The sequence below is a fragment of the Cinclus cinclus genome, chromosome 1 (genome assembly GCF_963662255.1).
Source record: "Cinclus cinclus chromosome 1, bCinCin1.1, whole genome shotgun sequence".
Lineage (NCBI taxonomy): Eukaryota > Metazoa > Chordata > Aves > Passeriformes > Cinclidae > Cinclus > Cinclus cinclus.
Window position 1 is genome coordinate 44915644 of NC_085046.1, and position 16907 is coordinate 44932550.

The following is a 16907-nucleotide window of genomic DNA, read 5'->3' on the forward strand; positions in this document are numbered from 1 at the left end:
GGACTAGTTCCTACCTGTAGCACCATTCCTACTGCAGACACAGCAGCAGAGGCAGGGGTGTTAACTGTATGCAGAGGCAGAGTGCAAGCCAAAATTAGAAAACATGAGCTAAAAAGGGCTCTTCCTCTTTCAACATCACCATTTCTCCCTAGAGAAATCCCTTACAGAACTGTGTATGTCCCTGATGTCCCTTTCCTGTGGGACACTGACAGAGAGGAACACAGGCTAGCGCAGAAGGAGAGCTTGTTCTCTCAACATCCTGCTGGGCAGGGCAAAGACATTCAAGACCCCATGTCTAAATGACACGAGATACCTCATTTCCTCTCAAATGTGTGGTGTTTCCCTTTATCCAAAAGGTTATAAATACGCAATTCCTAATGATGTTTTCTAGATCTATTTTTCACTAAAAAAGAGAAGAAACATCCAGAGAGAACAGGGGATGTGACAAGTATTCAGAAATACCCCCTGAATTTTGGTGAAGCTGTGCTCCTTACAGTCAAGGCATTCTATTTGTTCCCAGTACCTTGGCCAGAAAAAGGGACTGCTGTGGGAGAGGACAAGTCTAGGAGAGAATCTCATCCCTCCACAGTAGCCCTGAATGTCACACAATCAATCCACTCAAAAATGCTTTCTGAGGCATTAAAAATAAACAAAACAAAACTTGCACAAATTCCATTCGATATTACTCCTATAAATAATAAAAACTTCATATATCTATACTTTTCACAATACTGTGCTTTCATCCCAAAAACTTCTTTCTCTTCCTTTTGAGAGGAAGCAGTTATCTTTGGGTCAGGTTACAGGGGAGGGGGAGATAAAAGCAAGCATGTTATGCAAGGGGAAACCAGTAGCATATTTCTAGTCTCCTGCCAATTTAATGACAATTAATCTAAGGAATATGATAGAAGAAGGAAAAAAACCACAAATGAAGAACAGTCAAAATTAAAAGTAGCCTGACATCTGGACGATGCCAAGTGTTTGCATTGCATCTTAATGCAGCAGCTGGCAACAACACCTCTGCAGGACTTTGCTGCAACTACTGCCTTCTGCAGTGATGCCCTCTTCAAGTGATGGGTGTTCCTTCTACAGGTTCACCAGCATTCCCCAGGGGCTGGCTGCAAAATTAGTGTAAGGAAACCTGGCGTAATGGCACATTCTAGTAGGACAGTGTTAAATCCCACTAAGATTAGGAGGCACTATTCATTCTCTACCAACTCTAGCTACCAAGAAAAGAAATATCTAAATTAAACCAGTCAAATGGAGAGAGGTAGTACCTCCATCACAGAGTGTCCACATCGCCCTCTCTTCGCTGCAAAAATAGTCCTGGTACCTGGCATAGACCACTTCCCTGCTTCCTGACTGCAGAGCTCAGCCAGGCAGCTCCCACTCCACACATCTTACATGAACCACGGAATGAACCACAGCCCCGGGGAAAAGCTTCCCCCACCAGCACCAGCAGCTCAACATTCCAGCCAATATTTGCTGCACTGGCCATGGGTGAATACTCCCACCAGCCTGGCATCATCACAAGCCTACCACCACCTCTAACAAGCACCACCAGTCCTGGGTGGTCCCACAAGCACAGAGGGTAAAAATTAACCCCTGGAGATATTTCAGAGCCCAAAGGAATTGCACCCAAGGTGAGCTCATCCATCCGCTGCATCCATAGCCCTGTATCCCACCTCCGCTAAGATCAGTGCACCAGCAATGTTCATAACCCAGAAGCAACCTTCAGAGCTGGCTAATTTTGCCATCACACATTTAGTCTTTCAAAGGGCTATAAGAACAAAAGATTAACCAAACTCCCTAGAACGGCACATTTCTGGGAACTGGAGCCAATCTATCTGACAATTATAAACTGTCCTTAAAGGCCATGTAAGAAAATGAAGATCAATGAAGCAGCTGACACAGGTCTGAAAAGAAGTTTATGAACCCCATCACTTATGAACCTCTCTCTGAAGATTTGCCTTCTGATAGTGCTATAGTGTCTGTCCCAGACCACTACTGATTTTTTTAATGCACCAGAAAGTATGTTAAAAAACAACCCTTAAATCTCCAACAAAAGTAATTATTAAAAAAAAAAAAATCTGAAAGCTGCTCTTGGAGGAGAAGGATGCTTTGCTTATTCACGCAACATTTGGATAGCAACATCTTGAGCCAGAAACTGCTCAATTTCTTCTTGGGTCATAATTTCAGATACAGGGGCTGCTGCCGCCGCTTCAGCCAGCACTGGGCTCTTGCAGTTCAGGTTTGAAAAAGGGTTGAACCAACCCAGGGAGAAGGCACCTCCAAAAGCCAGCTTCATTCCTTCCCAGCCGCCGATCTTCTCCCAGGTTGGCTTCTGGTTTTTAAGTCGCTCAATACCCTGCAAGAAGAGAAGAGTTTATGGTAATCTCACACTTGTAGCAGGTATTTGGGCACCAAGCACTGTAGCACATGCAGAATTGCCTACCTATAGCCGGGTTGTTGTTATTCCAGTTTAACAATGAAGACAGACACTCTGCATTACTGAGAGTTTCATCTCCACATTTAACAGCAAAACCCTCACACAAGATCAAATTAATGGACAGTGTGAATCTTGCTGATGCATTTTGCCATCAGCTGCTATTGTTTTTAAAGGTATAGAGATGGCTTTTGAAAAGCCAGCCTTTTGGGAAACACAGACCTCTTCTCACATAGTGTTTTGAATCCTTCCAAGGAGTGACAAAGTACAGTTAAAACTTAAAGAGTTTCACCTTGTTTGAGCATTTTTTGCAATAGTTCAGACACAGCCAAAATACTGCACCTTTTTCCAGCAATCAGGAATTTACCACTGCCACATCTAGGCTAGTCACTATAAGTTCACACTGTGTCAGTTAAGAGCAAATATCTAAGAACACAACTTCCAACTTCCATTTACCAAATTGTCAAAGACAAATCACAATGCAAGCCAGATAACCTGCTGGGAGGTGAGAAAATCTGTACAGGATAAAGTGGAGGCTTCAGAATGGGACCAGAGCCTTGGTCAGTCAATATGCTGATTCATTCTCCCTCCAAGAATGTCACTTTTAGCAAAGCAAACATTTTGATTAAACTCAAAGAACAGATCATCAGTTTGGGCAGCAATATTTTCTTGCTGGTATTTTATCAATGATTTTTAAGGCTACCACTGTGTGAAATAGGGCACAATTTTTTATGCCCATCTTCTGTATCATATAACAGAGGAGTCAGATCTGCAGCTGTGTATGATCCACTTGTGACGATATACAAGTGACCACACAGAACATCTGTTCTTAGAGAAGCAAGAATACTGGATCCAAGTTTTTAGAAACTCAAGGAGAGGGGGAAAAAGTGCAAATTGGGTTGAAACTGTAAGAACAAACAGTTTTAGAAGAGCTAGATGAACAGTACACTTGTCATGTTCTAATTCTACAGATTTTTCTTGACAACACACAAAACATTCAAAGCTTTGCAGTGAGCAGAAAGGAACACATGCAGCAGCTCAGCAGCACCACAGCTGCACTCACTGTCAGCCTCACAAATAACACCAACAGTAGCAGCTCAGTTCACAATAACATTGAGTCAACATAAGTGCACCCAGGAGAAAACACACCATAAACTAAAGCACCAGTGCAAAGCTTTTGTGAACTTAATTTCTTCATTCACACCCTGTTTCTCCTGCTGACTTAAGAGAAACCCAGCAGTAAATGTGCAGAAAGGAATGATGCAATACCAAATCAGAATTCCTGAGGGTTGCAATTTGGGAAAAATTCAAACCCTGAAGGATTTTGAATGCTAAGCACATGCTTGTGGCACCTCACCCTGCTCCCAAGCTTGCAAATGTACTATTTCAAGTGCTCCAGGGAAAATCTCTTGCAGCCTCTGGCCCACACTTGGTGTGCAACAGCCAGGGCCCAACCTTACCTCCCACTGGGCAAGCTGGAGAGGAGCAGAGTTTGTGCACAGCAGATGCTCGGCAAATTGTTCTAGCACTACCATGAGCTTTTCCTCCAGTATACTGCATTTCCAGCACCCAGTGCCTGTGCAACCAGGAGGCAGAGGTTTTGTCAGCTTAAAGCAGGAGATCATCTTTGGTTGTGCACTCTTCCTTAGCAAACTGCAGAGGTTTGCTGTGTATTAGCAGCAAACTGGTTGGAGCACAGCTGGAGCACTTACTGTGTAAGCATCTAGAGAGAATGAAAAAAAGTAGCACAGAGCGGAAGAGACAAACATCAGGTTATTTAAACCCTTTCCAGAGAGCAAAAGCTTCAACTCTGGCCTCAGTTATTTGTATAATACATTTCAATCCCCGCTGCCATCTAGACTGGGAATACAAATATGGAGCACTTCTGGGCAGCAACCCCTCATTCCCTCCCCCAAAAACCATTGCTCACCTGCTCCTATCAGCATCTGCTAACCAAGGCAATAAGCAAGGTCAGGCCGAGGTTGTGCTAATGCTAATTAGGGAGCAGTTCATCAGAACAGCCAGAGGTGTACTTTTCTCTCTCCCAACCTGACCTCACTAATCCCTTCACAGCATCTATTCAAAATAAACAGAAGTTTTATAATTGTATTTTGATCTAATTTTGGCCACGGCCACATCGTCAGTAGGGCATGAGGTTATGCCTTAAAAAGAATCTAAGGGTGACAGAAGGAATGCACAGCTGTTGAAAATATTACTGTTTAATGAAACTTTTTAAAAATAAATATACTTACATAAACCTCTCACTATTGTTTAGGAAAGTGAGAATTTTGTGTATTGAATTAAACCAACACTTGTTTCTCTTTCCCATCATGCACTTAATAAGAAGAAAAAAAAAACTTAATAAAAGCTGCTTAGAAAACATAATCTTTCCGTACTTCAAATTACATAATTTTGAACCAATACTGAAAAGATGTACACTGAGAAATACAAAATACTGGACATTCCTCTTTAAGTAAGAGGCACAACATTGCAAACATGGGGAGAGTTAGACAAGGTGACCACTGTGGTGCTGTAGGATAATACCCTGTTTCTTCCACTACTGCCCTCAGTATCTGTTCCTGCCCAGAGCCAGAGGAGGATGGTGGACTGCATGGTCTGACTGAGAAGCAATCTGCAGGACAGCTCTTGAATGTTAGAAGAAATGTATTCATTTCTTTCAATGCACTTTTAAGATATGAAAGAGCAAACCAAAAAGACAAGCATTGAGACAAATTGATGATTTAAGGAGAAGACACAGGAAGCATTGCCATTGGAAATCATGATTAAGGCAGAACTTCTCTTACAGCAGTTCCTTGCACACATTTCTGCATGAAGCACCACTTAGTTTTCTAAAACAGAAATGCTCTGATTGAGTTTGTCCTTCAATTTCTCTTGGCCACATTAAAACAGAACAAGCACCTGCAATCAGGTAGTCCTGATCAAGAAAATACTTCCCATCAGCAAACCAGTAAGTCTGCCTTTCCCATCTTAATACTGACTTACTTTTAGTACCATTCAAATTGCATCAAACAAAGTCTTACAGTGCAAGGAAATCTGAAGGCCCTGGTTATGACCACACACACGACAGGTACCAGTGGCATTTCTGTGATGGCGCCTTGCTTAAAAAACAGAACACACAGTTTGACTGAAAATATCAATATTATATAATGCTGTTTAACAATTTGCATTTGGTTTGAAACAAGAAAAACTTAGTAGTTACAGATTTGTCCACAGGAGTCAAAAGGCCAGAACAATGTAATTAATATTCTTCCAGAACACATAGTTAAAAAGGGTAATTAAAATAAACCCCAACTGGAATGTAGAATTTGTAGAATCAAAACAATTTTTGAAGCAGTGAACTACAGAGAGATGCATTCATTAGTTAATTGCCTAGATGACTAAAGCCTCTCCCCTCAATATATCTGATTTTGCATCAAGGCAGCTTTAGGGCCAGATTCTCTGCCAGTTCTAATTATCACCTGTATGTGTCTCACTGGCTGAACTGACTATGGCGCAAGATCCAGCTTAACTATTAAGCTGGGAACATTCTCTGAGAAACACCATCACATAGCCAAACCAGAGTTACAGCCTCTCCAAGCTAGTGAATTAAACCACTGATTAACAGATGTGTATATTACCAATTAACTCACTTTTCAACTTACAAGTTGAACACTTAATTAACTTTTACATGCTTCTGCCTGCTTGCATACAGAAGCAAAAGTTCAGAAAACCATTACAGATTTTTCCCAAGATTTGGAGAAAAGAAAGGAAGAACAGCAAACAAGTTTTTGGAAAAGTTTTATTGCATTGGTTTTCCATATGGAAGCATTGACAGATTGAAAAGATGCAGCATTCACATTACGTCCAAAACGAAACATCCGTTAATTTTCTCCTTCCCTGATTTCCCTCCCTTCCCCCGTGGCTTTGAAGCAGTCTAAACAGGTCAGTTTTCAAAAAAATATTTTAAACCAAGGAAATAAAAGATTCCTTGGAAGTCACAGATGCAGCTGATTTGTGTATTTCCTTTGTTTGCAATTCATTTAATGAGCCCATGGGAGCTGTGAATCAAAAATATAATAAAATTCCTGCCTGAACACAAGATGTTGTAATTAACAGCTGGAATTATGAATGTTTTAGCTCCACCTGTTTTAGGAATGCCTTCTGTCCCTCCCACTTTTCATCACCACACAGTTCATAACAGCATGCATGCTCCTTACCATAAATATTTCCCAATTTCAAACCCTTACACATGTATGTGTGTGTGCTTACACACATACACGTGTGCATAAATAGGAGAAAAGATTTACAAAGCTCTAAACCAAGGCAATGCTAACAATATAGAATCATTCACCTTGGAACACTTACACATCCCATCAATATTAGTCTTTATAGTAATCTGGGCATTCATGTCAGTTTTTCACGTTAACACTGTTTAGCAGGCATTGCTCTAACAAGTCATTTACCAAGACAAACACACACCAAAAAACATGATTCTAAACACTTGAAAATTAGCTTGCTTTCTTTCCTGGAATTGTAAGGCATGTAATAATCCAAAGACTCTTCTAAATCTGCCACAGTCATCCTACAGGGGCAACAATTTCCTGCACACAAGGGAGGGAACAGATAAAATAATGCCAGAAAGATGGAATCAGTTCTGTGGCTGGAAGGAAAAAGGATGGTGGAGTGGGAATTGGTATTGGCAACGTTTAAGTACTTTAAATGTTTGTGATCAACAAGTCAACTGGCTCACTTGCTGTGTTGCCTTCTGGTCTTGCACCTTTTGGTACGTGAAGTATCTGCTTCCCTGTTCAAGTTCACTTATGAAAGAGCAATGTGCTCCTTCAGGAAGTCCAAAGGTGTCTGCGTAGGGCTGTTGGCACTCACAAGTCATCCACAGAGCTCATTACAGTCAGGAGACAGCATGAGAATTTACTCAGAAGAAGTGGGTCATAACAGAGAAGAGAAGATCCCCTTCACATTAGTTAAGCCATACAGAAAGCAGAGAGAAACAAATGCCAGTGAAGTTAATGTGATAAAAAAGAAAGGAAAAAGAAAAGGAAAAAAAAATAAAAGCAGTAGCAGTTTCAGCCAGAGATACAGAATTATCTAAAATGGTGGCATACAGGGCTTTTTTTCCCTCTGCAATTATCAGCCATTTAATAGACATAAAAAAAGTTCATTTGCTTTTTGTTTTAAACATTCATGGAAAATTTGTAACAGTAGTGCTGTATGTAATATGTTTCTATTTTAGTGGAAATGCTGGTCAGGAATTCCTCAGACCACATATTGGTACGGGTCTGCTTTTCCTTGGTCTGGTGTTGCAAATGGGCTAAGCCATGCTATAGAGAACGGATGGCCAAATACTGCTTTCATGTTCATCCATTTTGTTTTTTTAGCCCATCTTCTCTCTTCCTTTTTCAACTGTTCTATTCCCTGAAAACAGAAATATCACATTTTCAGTCAAATACTCAGGTTTTGTAGTTCTGGATTTGGGGAAAGGTCTGCTCTCAGTTACCGCTTATCCAAAGGACAGAGTAAGAAAATACAAATGCATCTGTACTGCCTTTCCTTTTCTTTTCACTGTTTTATATCAAAAAAACTGAAGCTAGAGTTTTTTCCTTGGAAATAAAATTGCTTTCATTTTCTTCAGACCTACATTCTTCAGAACCATTTTAAGACCTGCCATCCAATTGCCTCTGATGTCAACTAAAAAACCCCACCACTGAAAACCAAACAAAAAGTATGTGCTTTAATGGCTGAATGCATTATGTGCCAACCAGATGGAAGTTTTAGAAGAAACCATTACAAGCTTGCAGACCCAAAAAAAACCCGAAAAACTCCACAAACCCAAAGGTAATCTCTGTAATGATGCTCCCAGATTCACCAAGCAAGTTCAGGAAAGTGCCCATGGCTCAGTGTACAGTGTAGCTGAGTCTACCTGGTGCCTCTTCATGTGTCATTAGAATCACTGCTAAAACATGCATGGCCTGACAGCAGGGAGAGAGGGTTAAATAAGACACCAATTTGAAGAAATCATTGGCTTTGTTTAGTAAAGGTTAGAGGCAGAATTAAAATAAGCCATCAAGCAATCAGCTGAACCATTCACTAGTTAAACATTAAAAAGAAAATAAAAATCCATGTTGAAGCCCTGGAAGTGAATTTGGTCTTTCAGGAAACCCATTTATGACTGGCTGCCACAGAACCACAATGAGTAAGAGCAGCCACTGGAGAGTATCACTCTCCCATGGGCAGCAGCAGCTGGAAGATCACCCAGTTCCTTGACTCTGCATCTTTTGCAAGGTAAGGTTTCTCCTGACCTATATGCATCTCCCATGCTACACAGTAATGCACTATAATACATCCATGTGCCTCAAATTACTGATGCTGGGAGCTCTGATGAACACAATATGGGCCAGCTGCAGGAGTTGTGCTGATCCCTGGTAAATGTCACCTCCAGAGACAACAGCAAAATATCAGGGATCTGGGTCCCTTCAGGCAGAAAGGAACCATCTTAGCAGGACAACATACTTGAGGAATGAAGTCTTCCAGTGACTGGAATAGAAAAGCAAAAAAAGGGCAACACACAGCCCAGTTTCTAAAATGTGAATTAGAATACTGCAAGAGAGCACACCCAGAAGCACTTCACCTGGAAATACTCCTCTGCTCAAAAGAGATTGCTTGCATACACCTAGCTCAGTGCTACCAAACCAACAAGACAGAGGAGAATCCTTACTGGTACATATTAAAAAAACACCCTAAAATAAAATCCCACAACCCAACAGGGGGAGACCATATTTCATTCCTTTATTTTAGAATGTGGCATTGTTCCTTTAACGTCTACAAGTCCCCAGAATTAGACTGGAAGGGAAAATCTGGGGACTTATTTGGGTTTCCAGCTGTAGGAAGCAGTTTCTAAAAATTCTTGACAGGTTCCAAAGATAGAGAAATTCAAATTATGATTTCACAAGCAGCATTGCTAATTTACACACTTTCTGAAGAATACAAACTCAGCAGATTTGTACCACACTGTACTTCTTTCAGGGGATCTCCCCATCAAAAAGCACAGTGAAGTCTTCCTTTCAACACAGACAGGTGGAACATCAGCCTCTTGCAGAAGCTGAGCATTAAAGAAAGCACTGCAAAAAAAGGCTCAGAACAATGGGCCCCTATGGCATACAATGCCAGTCACAGCTCTCTGACAGTAGCAGAAACACCTACTCTAGCTTCAACTGGCCATGGGCAAACAAGGGGAAAGAAACCTAAAGGAGGCAGGGGAGGAAAGAAGAGTTAAGAGTAAGAACTCTTAAGACTATCACTTCTCTCCAGCCACTCTGGTTAATTCAATTACCTGAGCATGCTTGGTGAAGAGTGGAAGTATTCACAAGTGTGGGAACACCCCCAAGAGTCACCAGCTACATATTTACAGAAGTGGCCAAATACACGGATTTAGGACTGTAATATTACTACATAATCTCTACTATGTCATCTTCAAATTAGGGATGGCTTGGTGAATTTGCAGCAGACTATATCCAGTGGGCTTCCATGAGCCTACTCTACTCCCTTTTCTTTTTCCCTCTAGCAGTTTTTGAACTGTTGAACAGGTAGCTAAAGCTGGAAAATCTTCTAGGCTAAAAGAAGTCTGTGTGTTTGTGTATTCCTCCCCCAACCACTCATCTTGGCTTTCCAGCACGTAAACCTGTGAATAGTGACAACCAGGAGGACACACAGCTGAATTTCAGACAACACCAGTGTAAAAGCACTTCATTAAAGGAAAATGGTTCTCCAATCCACAGGGACAAATAGTCTCTACAGACTAAGCCCAGCTACCTACGCCTACTTTATAGGAGATACTGTAAACACAGCACCCCAGCCAATACACAGGGTACCCTACTTCCCACAGGAACCCTCAGAGAGCACCATCCAGCACTGTTCTTTATTACACTGGATCTCTCCTCAAAGGGTACATGGGACTCTCTGTGCCATAAGGTAAAACCCTGTAGTCCATCACTGTTTCTACAAATTGTGAGACAGGGTAAAGGAGAGAGTGTGAGACACCCACCGTTTCATCAGTGCAGATGGAGTGGACTTGGGTCCCAAACATAACTGAGGTGAAGATGAGAAATAGGAGAGCTTCAAAACACAAGAGGATGAGTAGAATCACTGTAGTTGGTGGAGAGAAGGAACTACATTCTGTGAAGACAAAACAATGGAGTTGGAAGGCTAGACATACCCATGTACCAGCTGCAAGACCCCTGCTACGCCATGAGTTTCCCATACCCAAACTATCAAATAAATTATATAAAAAACAATCCCAGAAAGATACATAGGGAAGCTCTGACATTCAACCATAAAATGGTCACTCCCTCAGATTTCAAAAAAAGCAAAAAAACCCCACCAAAACCCCTGCAACACTTCAAGATTGCAACTTTCTTTTCCACTTCGGTGTTTCCCTGGCACATCGACTAGGATGCCATTCTCCTCCATTTCACCTGGAGGTTTTCTCTTCAATCTTAGACTTAATAGATTTTTCACAGTGATAAGTCCATTCCAAATCTCAAGCTGGCACTCAGGACACTAGCATATGTAGCATCAATATAAAACCAGGGTGTGCTTCCTTTCGTAACTGTTCTAAGCCGTAACTTAAAGAAAGTCAGACTAAACCAAGTGCTGCAAAGTTACAGTTGAGTACTGTAAATGCCAGAATGTCTCCAGATTTTTCCAAAATCTAAGACTCTCACCAAATGCCTGTATTTTTTTAATGAGATCTTAGGCTTAAATAGATACACCATAATCAGGGACTAACACAATCTGCACAAACAAAAAGCAGCTGGAAAAACATATCCATCTCTCCTAACAGCTCTGTTTTGCCACCTAAACCTGGGACAGGAAAGTGCTTTCCCCACAGGAACAGGCTCTGAGAAAGGAGATAAGGGAAACTCCTTTGTGATGTATCTTTCCTTTATGGCCCTGGCCACTGCAGCCAAAATCAGACGTTCTCAGTGACAGCTGAGAGCTTTTCTACAAAATTTTGAAGTGCAGAACAACCTTGTCAAATTCAATTCGTACGTGCATCCTCTGCAGTACTGTGAACTAAAACCAGTCATTATATTGAATAACACTACTGAAATTCCAAGGAAAAAACCCTCCTCCTTTTTCCAAAAAAACTCGCAAGCAGAACACACATGTGCACTCACATTATTTGACACCTTGCTGTTCAACTCAGCATTATACTGAGGATTTCCTACAACCATTTGTGGTTTTAGGAACATAACTGACTTTGTGCAAATGTACTCACTGACTACTTCTGAGTGAATGCTGAGGTTTTTGGTTTCACTTTTTTGATCTGCTTGGGCTCTGTTTTTGGTTTGTTGGGGTTTTTTTCTGAGGAAAGGAATTGTTTGTTCTTGTGAGGGTGGATTTTTGGATCTGAGCTAGCATGTTTTCCTGGCAGTCTTGCAAGAATGATTCACATTACCCTTTTAAAAAAAGCATAAACATTCTTTTTATCTTTTGTTGGCATTCAGGAAATCAGTGTTGTGTTCATGTCAACAGTAGGTTATTGTACACATACTCCTTAGGTGTCTTTACATATCAGCTTTTTCCTAGGCACTATCAGATGTAAGTTAAAACAAGACTTTTCAGGACAGAGATTCCAGCAGACCAAAAAGAACTAGGAAGTTCCAGGACTGATCATTAAAAAGACAAAAAAAAAAAAAAAAAAAGGCATAGCAGAACCTTGATTGCATTCTTCTAAAACAAGCCAACTGTATTTTAAGTTCTTATTCAGAGAATATTCTGTTCTTTTAAAAAGGTATTTTGTTTATACTCACTTGTCCAGTCTTCTTCAAAGCAGTACAGGAAGTGAAATCCCACCATGATTAGAGCATGCAGGGAAATCAGTGCTATATACATCTGAAAAATAAAGGATGTAATACAGGTACCAAGTGACTTCAAAGACCAAAGTGCTAAATCTTCCCAACACTTATTTAAAAGCATAGTGCTAAGATTTCAAAACAAAACCAAACCAAAAAACAACTCCAAAAACCATCAAGCTCTACCATCTGCCCTGAAAAAGCACTGTGAAGCTGGCAAATATCACAACTACACAGACTCATTCTCTCCTTATGAACAGCTCTGAGTGATCACAAGGCAGACTGCTGAATTCAATGCCAGCTTGATCCAAAACCCAGCCTCCTGCATCCCAGAGTGGCCTTCCACACAGCTTACTGTCCTTACCTCAGCTGAGCACTACATGACTTTCAGAGAACACTAACACTGATCAAGGTGTCCTGCTGTCAAAGCTTACATCCTTGCTCTTGACAGCACTACAGTTTCCCAGAGAAACAACAGTTAATTTGTTTTAACCAGAAAATGTGCTTTATCTGTTTTCCAGTATGAGGTTAAGAATTCTTTTTTTTTTTAAGAAGCATTTTCTCCTGAGGCAGACACTGGCACAGGAAGTTTCTTTCAGGCTTTAATACTTCATACTTAATCATTTTTGGTTTAAACGAGGTCTTAGCTTTGTAATAAAAACTGTATGTAACAAGAAGTTAGAACAAAAGCTAAGTGCAATGTTACACACAGATTACAATTTACTAAGACAGGGCTAAAAAAGTTACTCTTCTGAACCTACAAACTCTGATGAAGATAGGTAGACAGCAGAAGTGAGAGAGACTTTGTAACAAGAAACACCTCTCGAAGCAGTAAAAGGCAATAGGGGAGCATTCTGATTTTGCTTGCAAGTTGAGGATGCTGCTGTTCTTTCACTTCCGCATGCGTCGAAAAGAATACCCAAGAGCAAAACCAGCAACCCCTATTTTGTTTCTCTCAACCAAATTAAGTCTTAAATACAGTCTGCCTGAAAGTGGGTATCAAGATTTAATAGAAACTGAAATCCTTTTGAGAGGACTAGAACACCTAGCTCACTTCTCAAGGTAAAAAAAACAAAACCACTTGCTTGTAGGAAAGAAATGGGATTAATTTTGTTCTGTAATCCACATCCTTGCAAACCACACCATAGAACACTAAGACTGTCATTTAACTGAAAATCTCCTTTCTGCTTGGTAACATGAGAACATGCTTCCTCAAACCTACAGATGTCTCAGAAGATTTATTAATAAAACAGAGCATCACTGAAACTCAGCCATGTAATGTTCACACTACTCCCACGGGATATTTGCAGTTCACTTCAATGAAACACATTTCAAACTTTCCAGAAATATCCACTGTTCAAGTTTGTACTCCTGTTTTCTTACTCATGGTGCTACAGATATAGTACAAAACGTCAAGCACCTTCTTGGTTTTCAAGTACAAAAATAAACCACTTTCAATTAAAGGTGGATAATTCTTTTCCAAGGGGATGCAGACTTCCCACTCCTTCTCTGAGATGCGGTAACAGCTCTTATTACATGATTCCACACAGATACTTGCACAACTATGTTTAGGAACCCTACATGTGGCCTGGGACCCTACCTGCCACTGTTTGATATAAAAGGATGGCCCCTTCCTCAAAGAGCTCAGCACCAAAATACACAACAGGCATTACAAAATAGGTGCCAAACAACCATCAATACAAATCTCAAAAACCGCTGACAAATGCTTCCTGAGATGCCTTTTCCCATTTTCCCATTGCTGTGGATGGATGGGGGCATGGGGTGTAATTAGTGAAAGAGAAGCCTGCAGCAGGTCCCCATAAAGTTCTTCCAAAACATGAAGGACGAGAGCACCAGCCCTGAGAACTGCTTCACAGACTATGCACTGCATTTCAGTACTTCCCACTGGACAACCTCAAGTATCACCTGCAAAACACTTACTGTAAACAGTACAAAGTACTTCTGGTTATTCTCTCCTACACAGTTATTGACCCACGGGCAGTGATGGTCCATTTTCCGAATGCACCTCTTGCAAACACTGAAAGAACATAGGTTTATCATCTTTAGGTTTAACATTGGTTAACATCTTTATTAACAGCACTTTTCATTCCAGGAGCACAGGATTTTACAGGGGTTTTGGGGGACAAAGAAATTCAGGAAAAAGAATCAGAGGTGAAATATGAACATAAAATAATTTACTTGTCACCATATTTATATTTGTGGTTTGCTTACTTGACTAAGCCTGTTCAAAATGAACCATACAATACCAAACCACCATTGCAAAAACTAATGCCACACATCAGTTGTTCTTTCCAAAATATGGTTTGAATAATACATTTGGGCATATGGAAAAAATCTGTGATTTTGTTTAGTTTTAATCTATTTGGCCTGTAAATATTTTGACAGATTAAAACCAAACAGAAATAACAAAGATATAAAAGGTAATAATGAATAAAGATACTTTTCAGAGTTGCTAACAACAGACTAAGGTTTATTTGCCAACATTTGCTGGCAGCAGGAACTTGCAAAAAAAGAAAATTAAATAAGGCATTAGAAAAGATTATTGACATCAAGGTAAGCCACGTACTAGCAGAAAATAGCTGTGGCAGTCAGTCAGGAAGACAGTACCACAATATACATTTGAGGTGAAATGATATGTTAAAGCACTTCACAAAACCAGACTAATAGAATCAAAATTCAAATTCTTGCCAGCATGCAAGTTGTGGCTGGAAGTCAAATAATTAAAACATTATTACTTTGTCCGAACATCATTCTCTTGTTTAGTCAGTGACTGCTTCAACTAACATAATAAAGAAAGTCTTTTTCTCTGATGCCTTCTCGTATGATAGGCGATGAAAGGCAGTCAGTCTTCTGAGACCATATTGCTGTACAGACAAGCACAGAAATCAAATATGAAAAAACACAAAACCCCAAAGCAAACAAACAATAGACCCAGAAAGGAAACGGCCATTCCGGAACAATTCTGGCAGCAATGAAACAGAAAGGACTAAGCATTCTGCTAATTTTATTTTTCTTCTTATAGCAAAAAGCATTTTGACCTTAATATAAATAATAAACTTCAACACCCAAACACTTAAGGGAAACTTAAACAAAAACATAAACATGTTCTTATCAGCAGGTATGAATAAATAGAAAATCTCTCTGTCAGAACAGCCTTTCACTTACTTTAATTGGTGGGAGGGGATAATCCCCAAGGATATGTACTGTGCCTGAAAAACAAATGAATTGCTACAGGCCTGATCCTAAATGAAAGTATAGGAGGCAGGCCCCAGCCTCCCAGCATGGGGCCAGATCAGGAGCTCCTTGTCCTCAGGGAAATGTAGATGTCCTACTACCTGATAGCCCCACTTGCAGTCAGAATCAAGAAAAGCTTCATTTTGCCAGAACAAGCAGCTTAAAATTATCTGGAGCTATATAGGATCTAAAATCAGCAGGCACAGTAAAAGCATTTTATCCGCCAGGTAATGTACTTTTTAAGACAAGTATCTCTCATTGTGGTTAAAATAATGGAAGAGGCAAGGTGAGGAAGGTGGTGAAGGAGGAGGATGCCTCCCTGTGTGCAGGTGTGGGCACACTTCCCTTGGGCTCCAGGAGAGGTGAGTACCCAAGCAACCCTCCAAATGCTCCTAATATCCCCAGAGGGACAACTTGAAGCAGCCAAGCCACAGGAGAGGAAGCTGGGAGGGGAGTTTTATTCCACGTACACATACCAAAAACAGTTGGAAGACAGGTAGAACAGGAAGCTAGCTGGTGGAAAAGGAAACACAGAAACCACAACTAAACACTACAGGGAGCAGGGATTGCCCACACTCAGACACTTTTCCACATTCAACCACTCAGCTTCCAAATGATGGCAGGACTGGTTTACTGGGCACAGGGGACTAAGTAGAACATTCATCAGAAACACCCTGGTCCCTCTGGCATGCAGCTAGCAGTATCTCCTGCTGATGCATATGCTCAACCTTGGTGCGTTAGAGTCTAATCAATATCCCTAGGCCACAAAAAAAAAATGTTAGACTGAAGATTCTCAACAGCAATGCTCAGTGATCATGTTCCCAGATCTTAATGTCTGAAAACTTATCTAAAAGGACAGAAAAAAGGACCGTGCTGACAAGCTTTTTTGTTTAGCCAGTCTTTTTCATTAGCTACACTGCAAGTCACCACGAAGACAGCATTTTAGATGTGAAGTTTCATTCATAATTGAAAAGATGTCAGAGGGGATTTTACAGTAGCATTAATAAGTAATAGGCATGATCACACTGCTCCTGCTGAACAACCGACTCCCGATTTTCATTAAAATTAAAAAACCCAAAAAACAACAAAAAAAGAAAAACATTTGCAAACTGAAGCTCTGAAAACAAATATGAAAAAAAAAGAAAACAGCAGGACAAGTTTGCTCAGCTCATTACCATGTATTTCCCTCCCCACAAGACCATTGCATGAATCAGCACTAGCCCAGGCATGAGCTCTCTCTGTATGTATTGGTTTTTGAGTAGGTAAGGAAGTGACACCAGTGCAAACTTATTAACTACTTACTTGAAAGCAGGTTCACTTCTTTTAAAAGCAGAAGA

At 40.6% G+C, this 16907-nt stretch overlaps 1 protein-coding gene across 2 annotated transcripts in view; it reads right to left on the minus strand.

Annotated features, from left to right (window-relative positions):
* Positions 1-1045: 1045 nt before the first annotated feature.
* ZDHHC3 (zinc finger DHHC-type palmitoyltransferase 3) overlaps positions 1046-16907 on the minus strand; it is a 31072-nt gene continuing 15210 nt past the window's right edge. Inside the window, exons 4-7 of one of the 2 annotated variants that reach the window (XM_062509585.1) lie at positions 14257-14353; positions 12274-12355; positions 10503-10633; positions 1046-2365 (exon numbers count right to left, since the gene is read on the minus strand). In XM_062509585.1, coding sequence (XP_062365569.1) covers positions 2123-2365; positions 10503-10633; positions 12274-12355; positions 14257-14353 — 553 coding nt within the window. In that variant the 3' untranslated portion in view covers positions 1046-2122. Of the gene's footprint in view, positions 2366-6318; positions 7877-10502; positions 10634-12273; positions 12356-14256; positions 14354-16907 lie in introns of those variants that run through there. The other variant, XM_062509592.1, reaches the window with a different exon arrangement.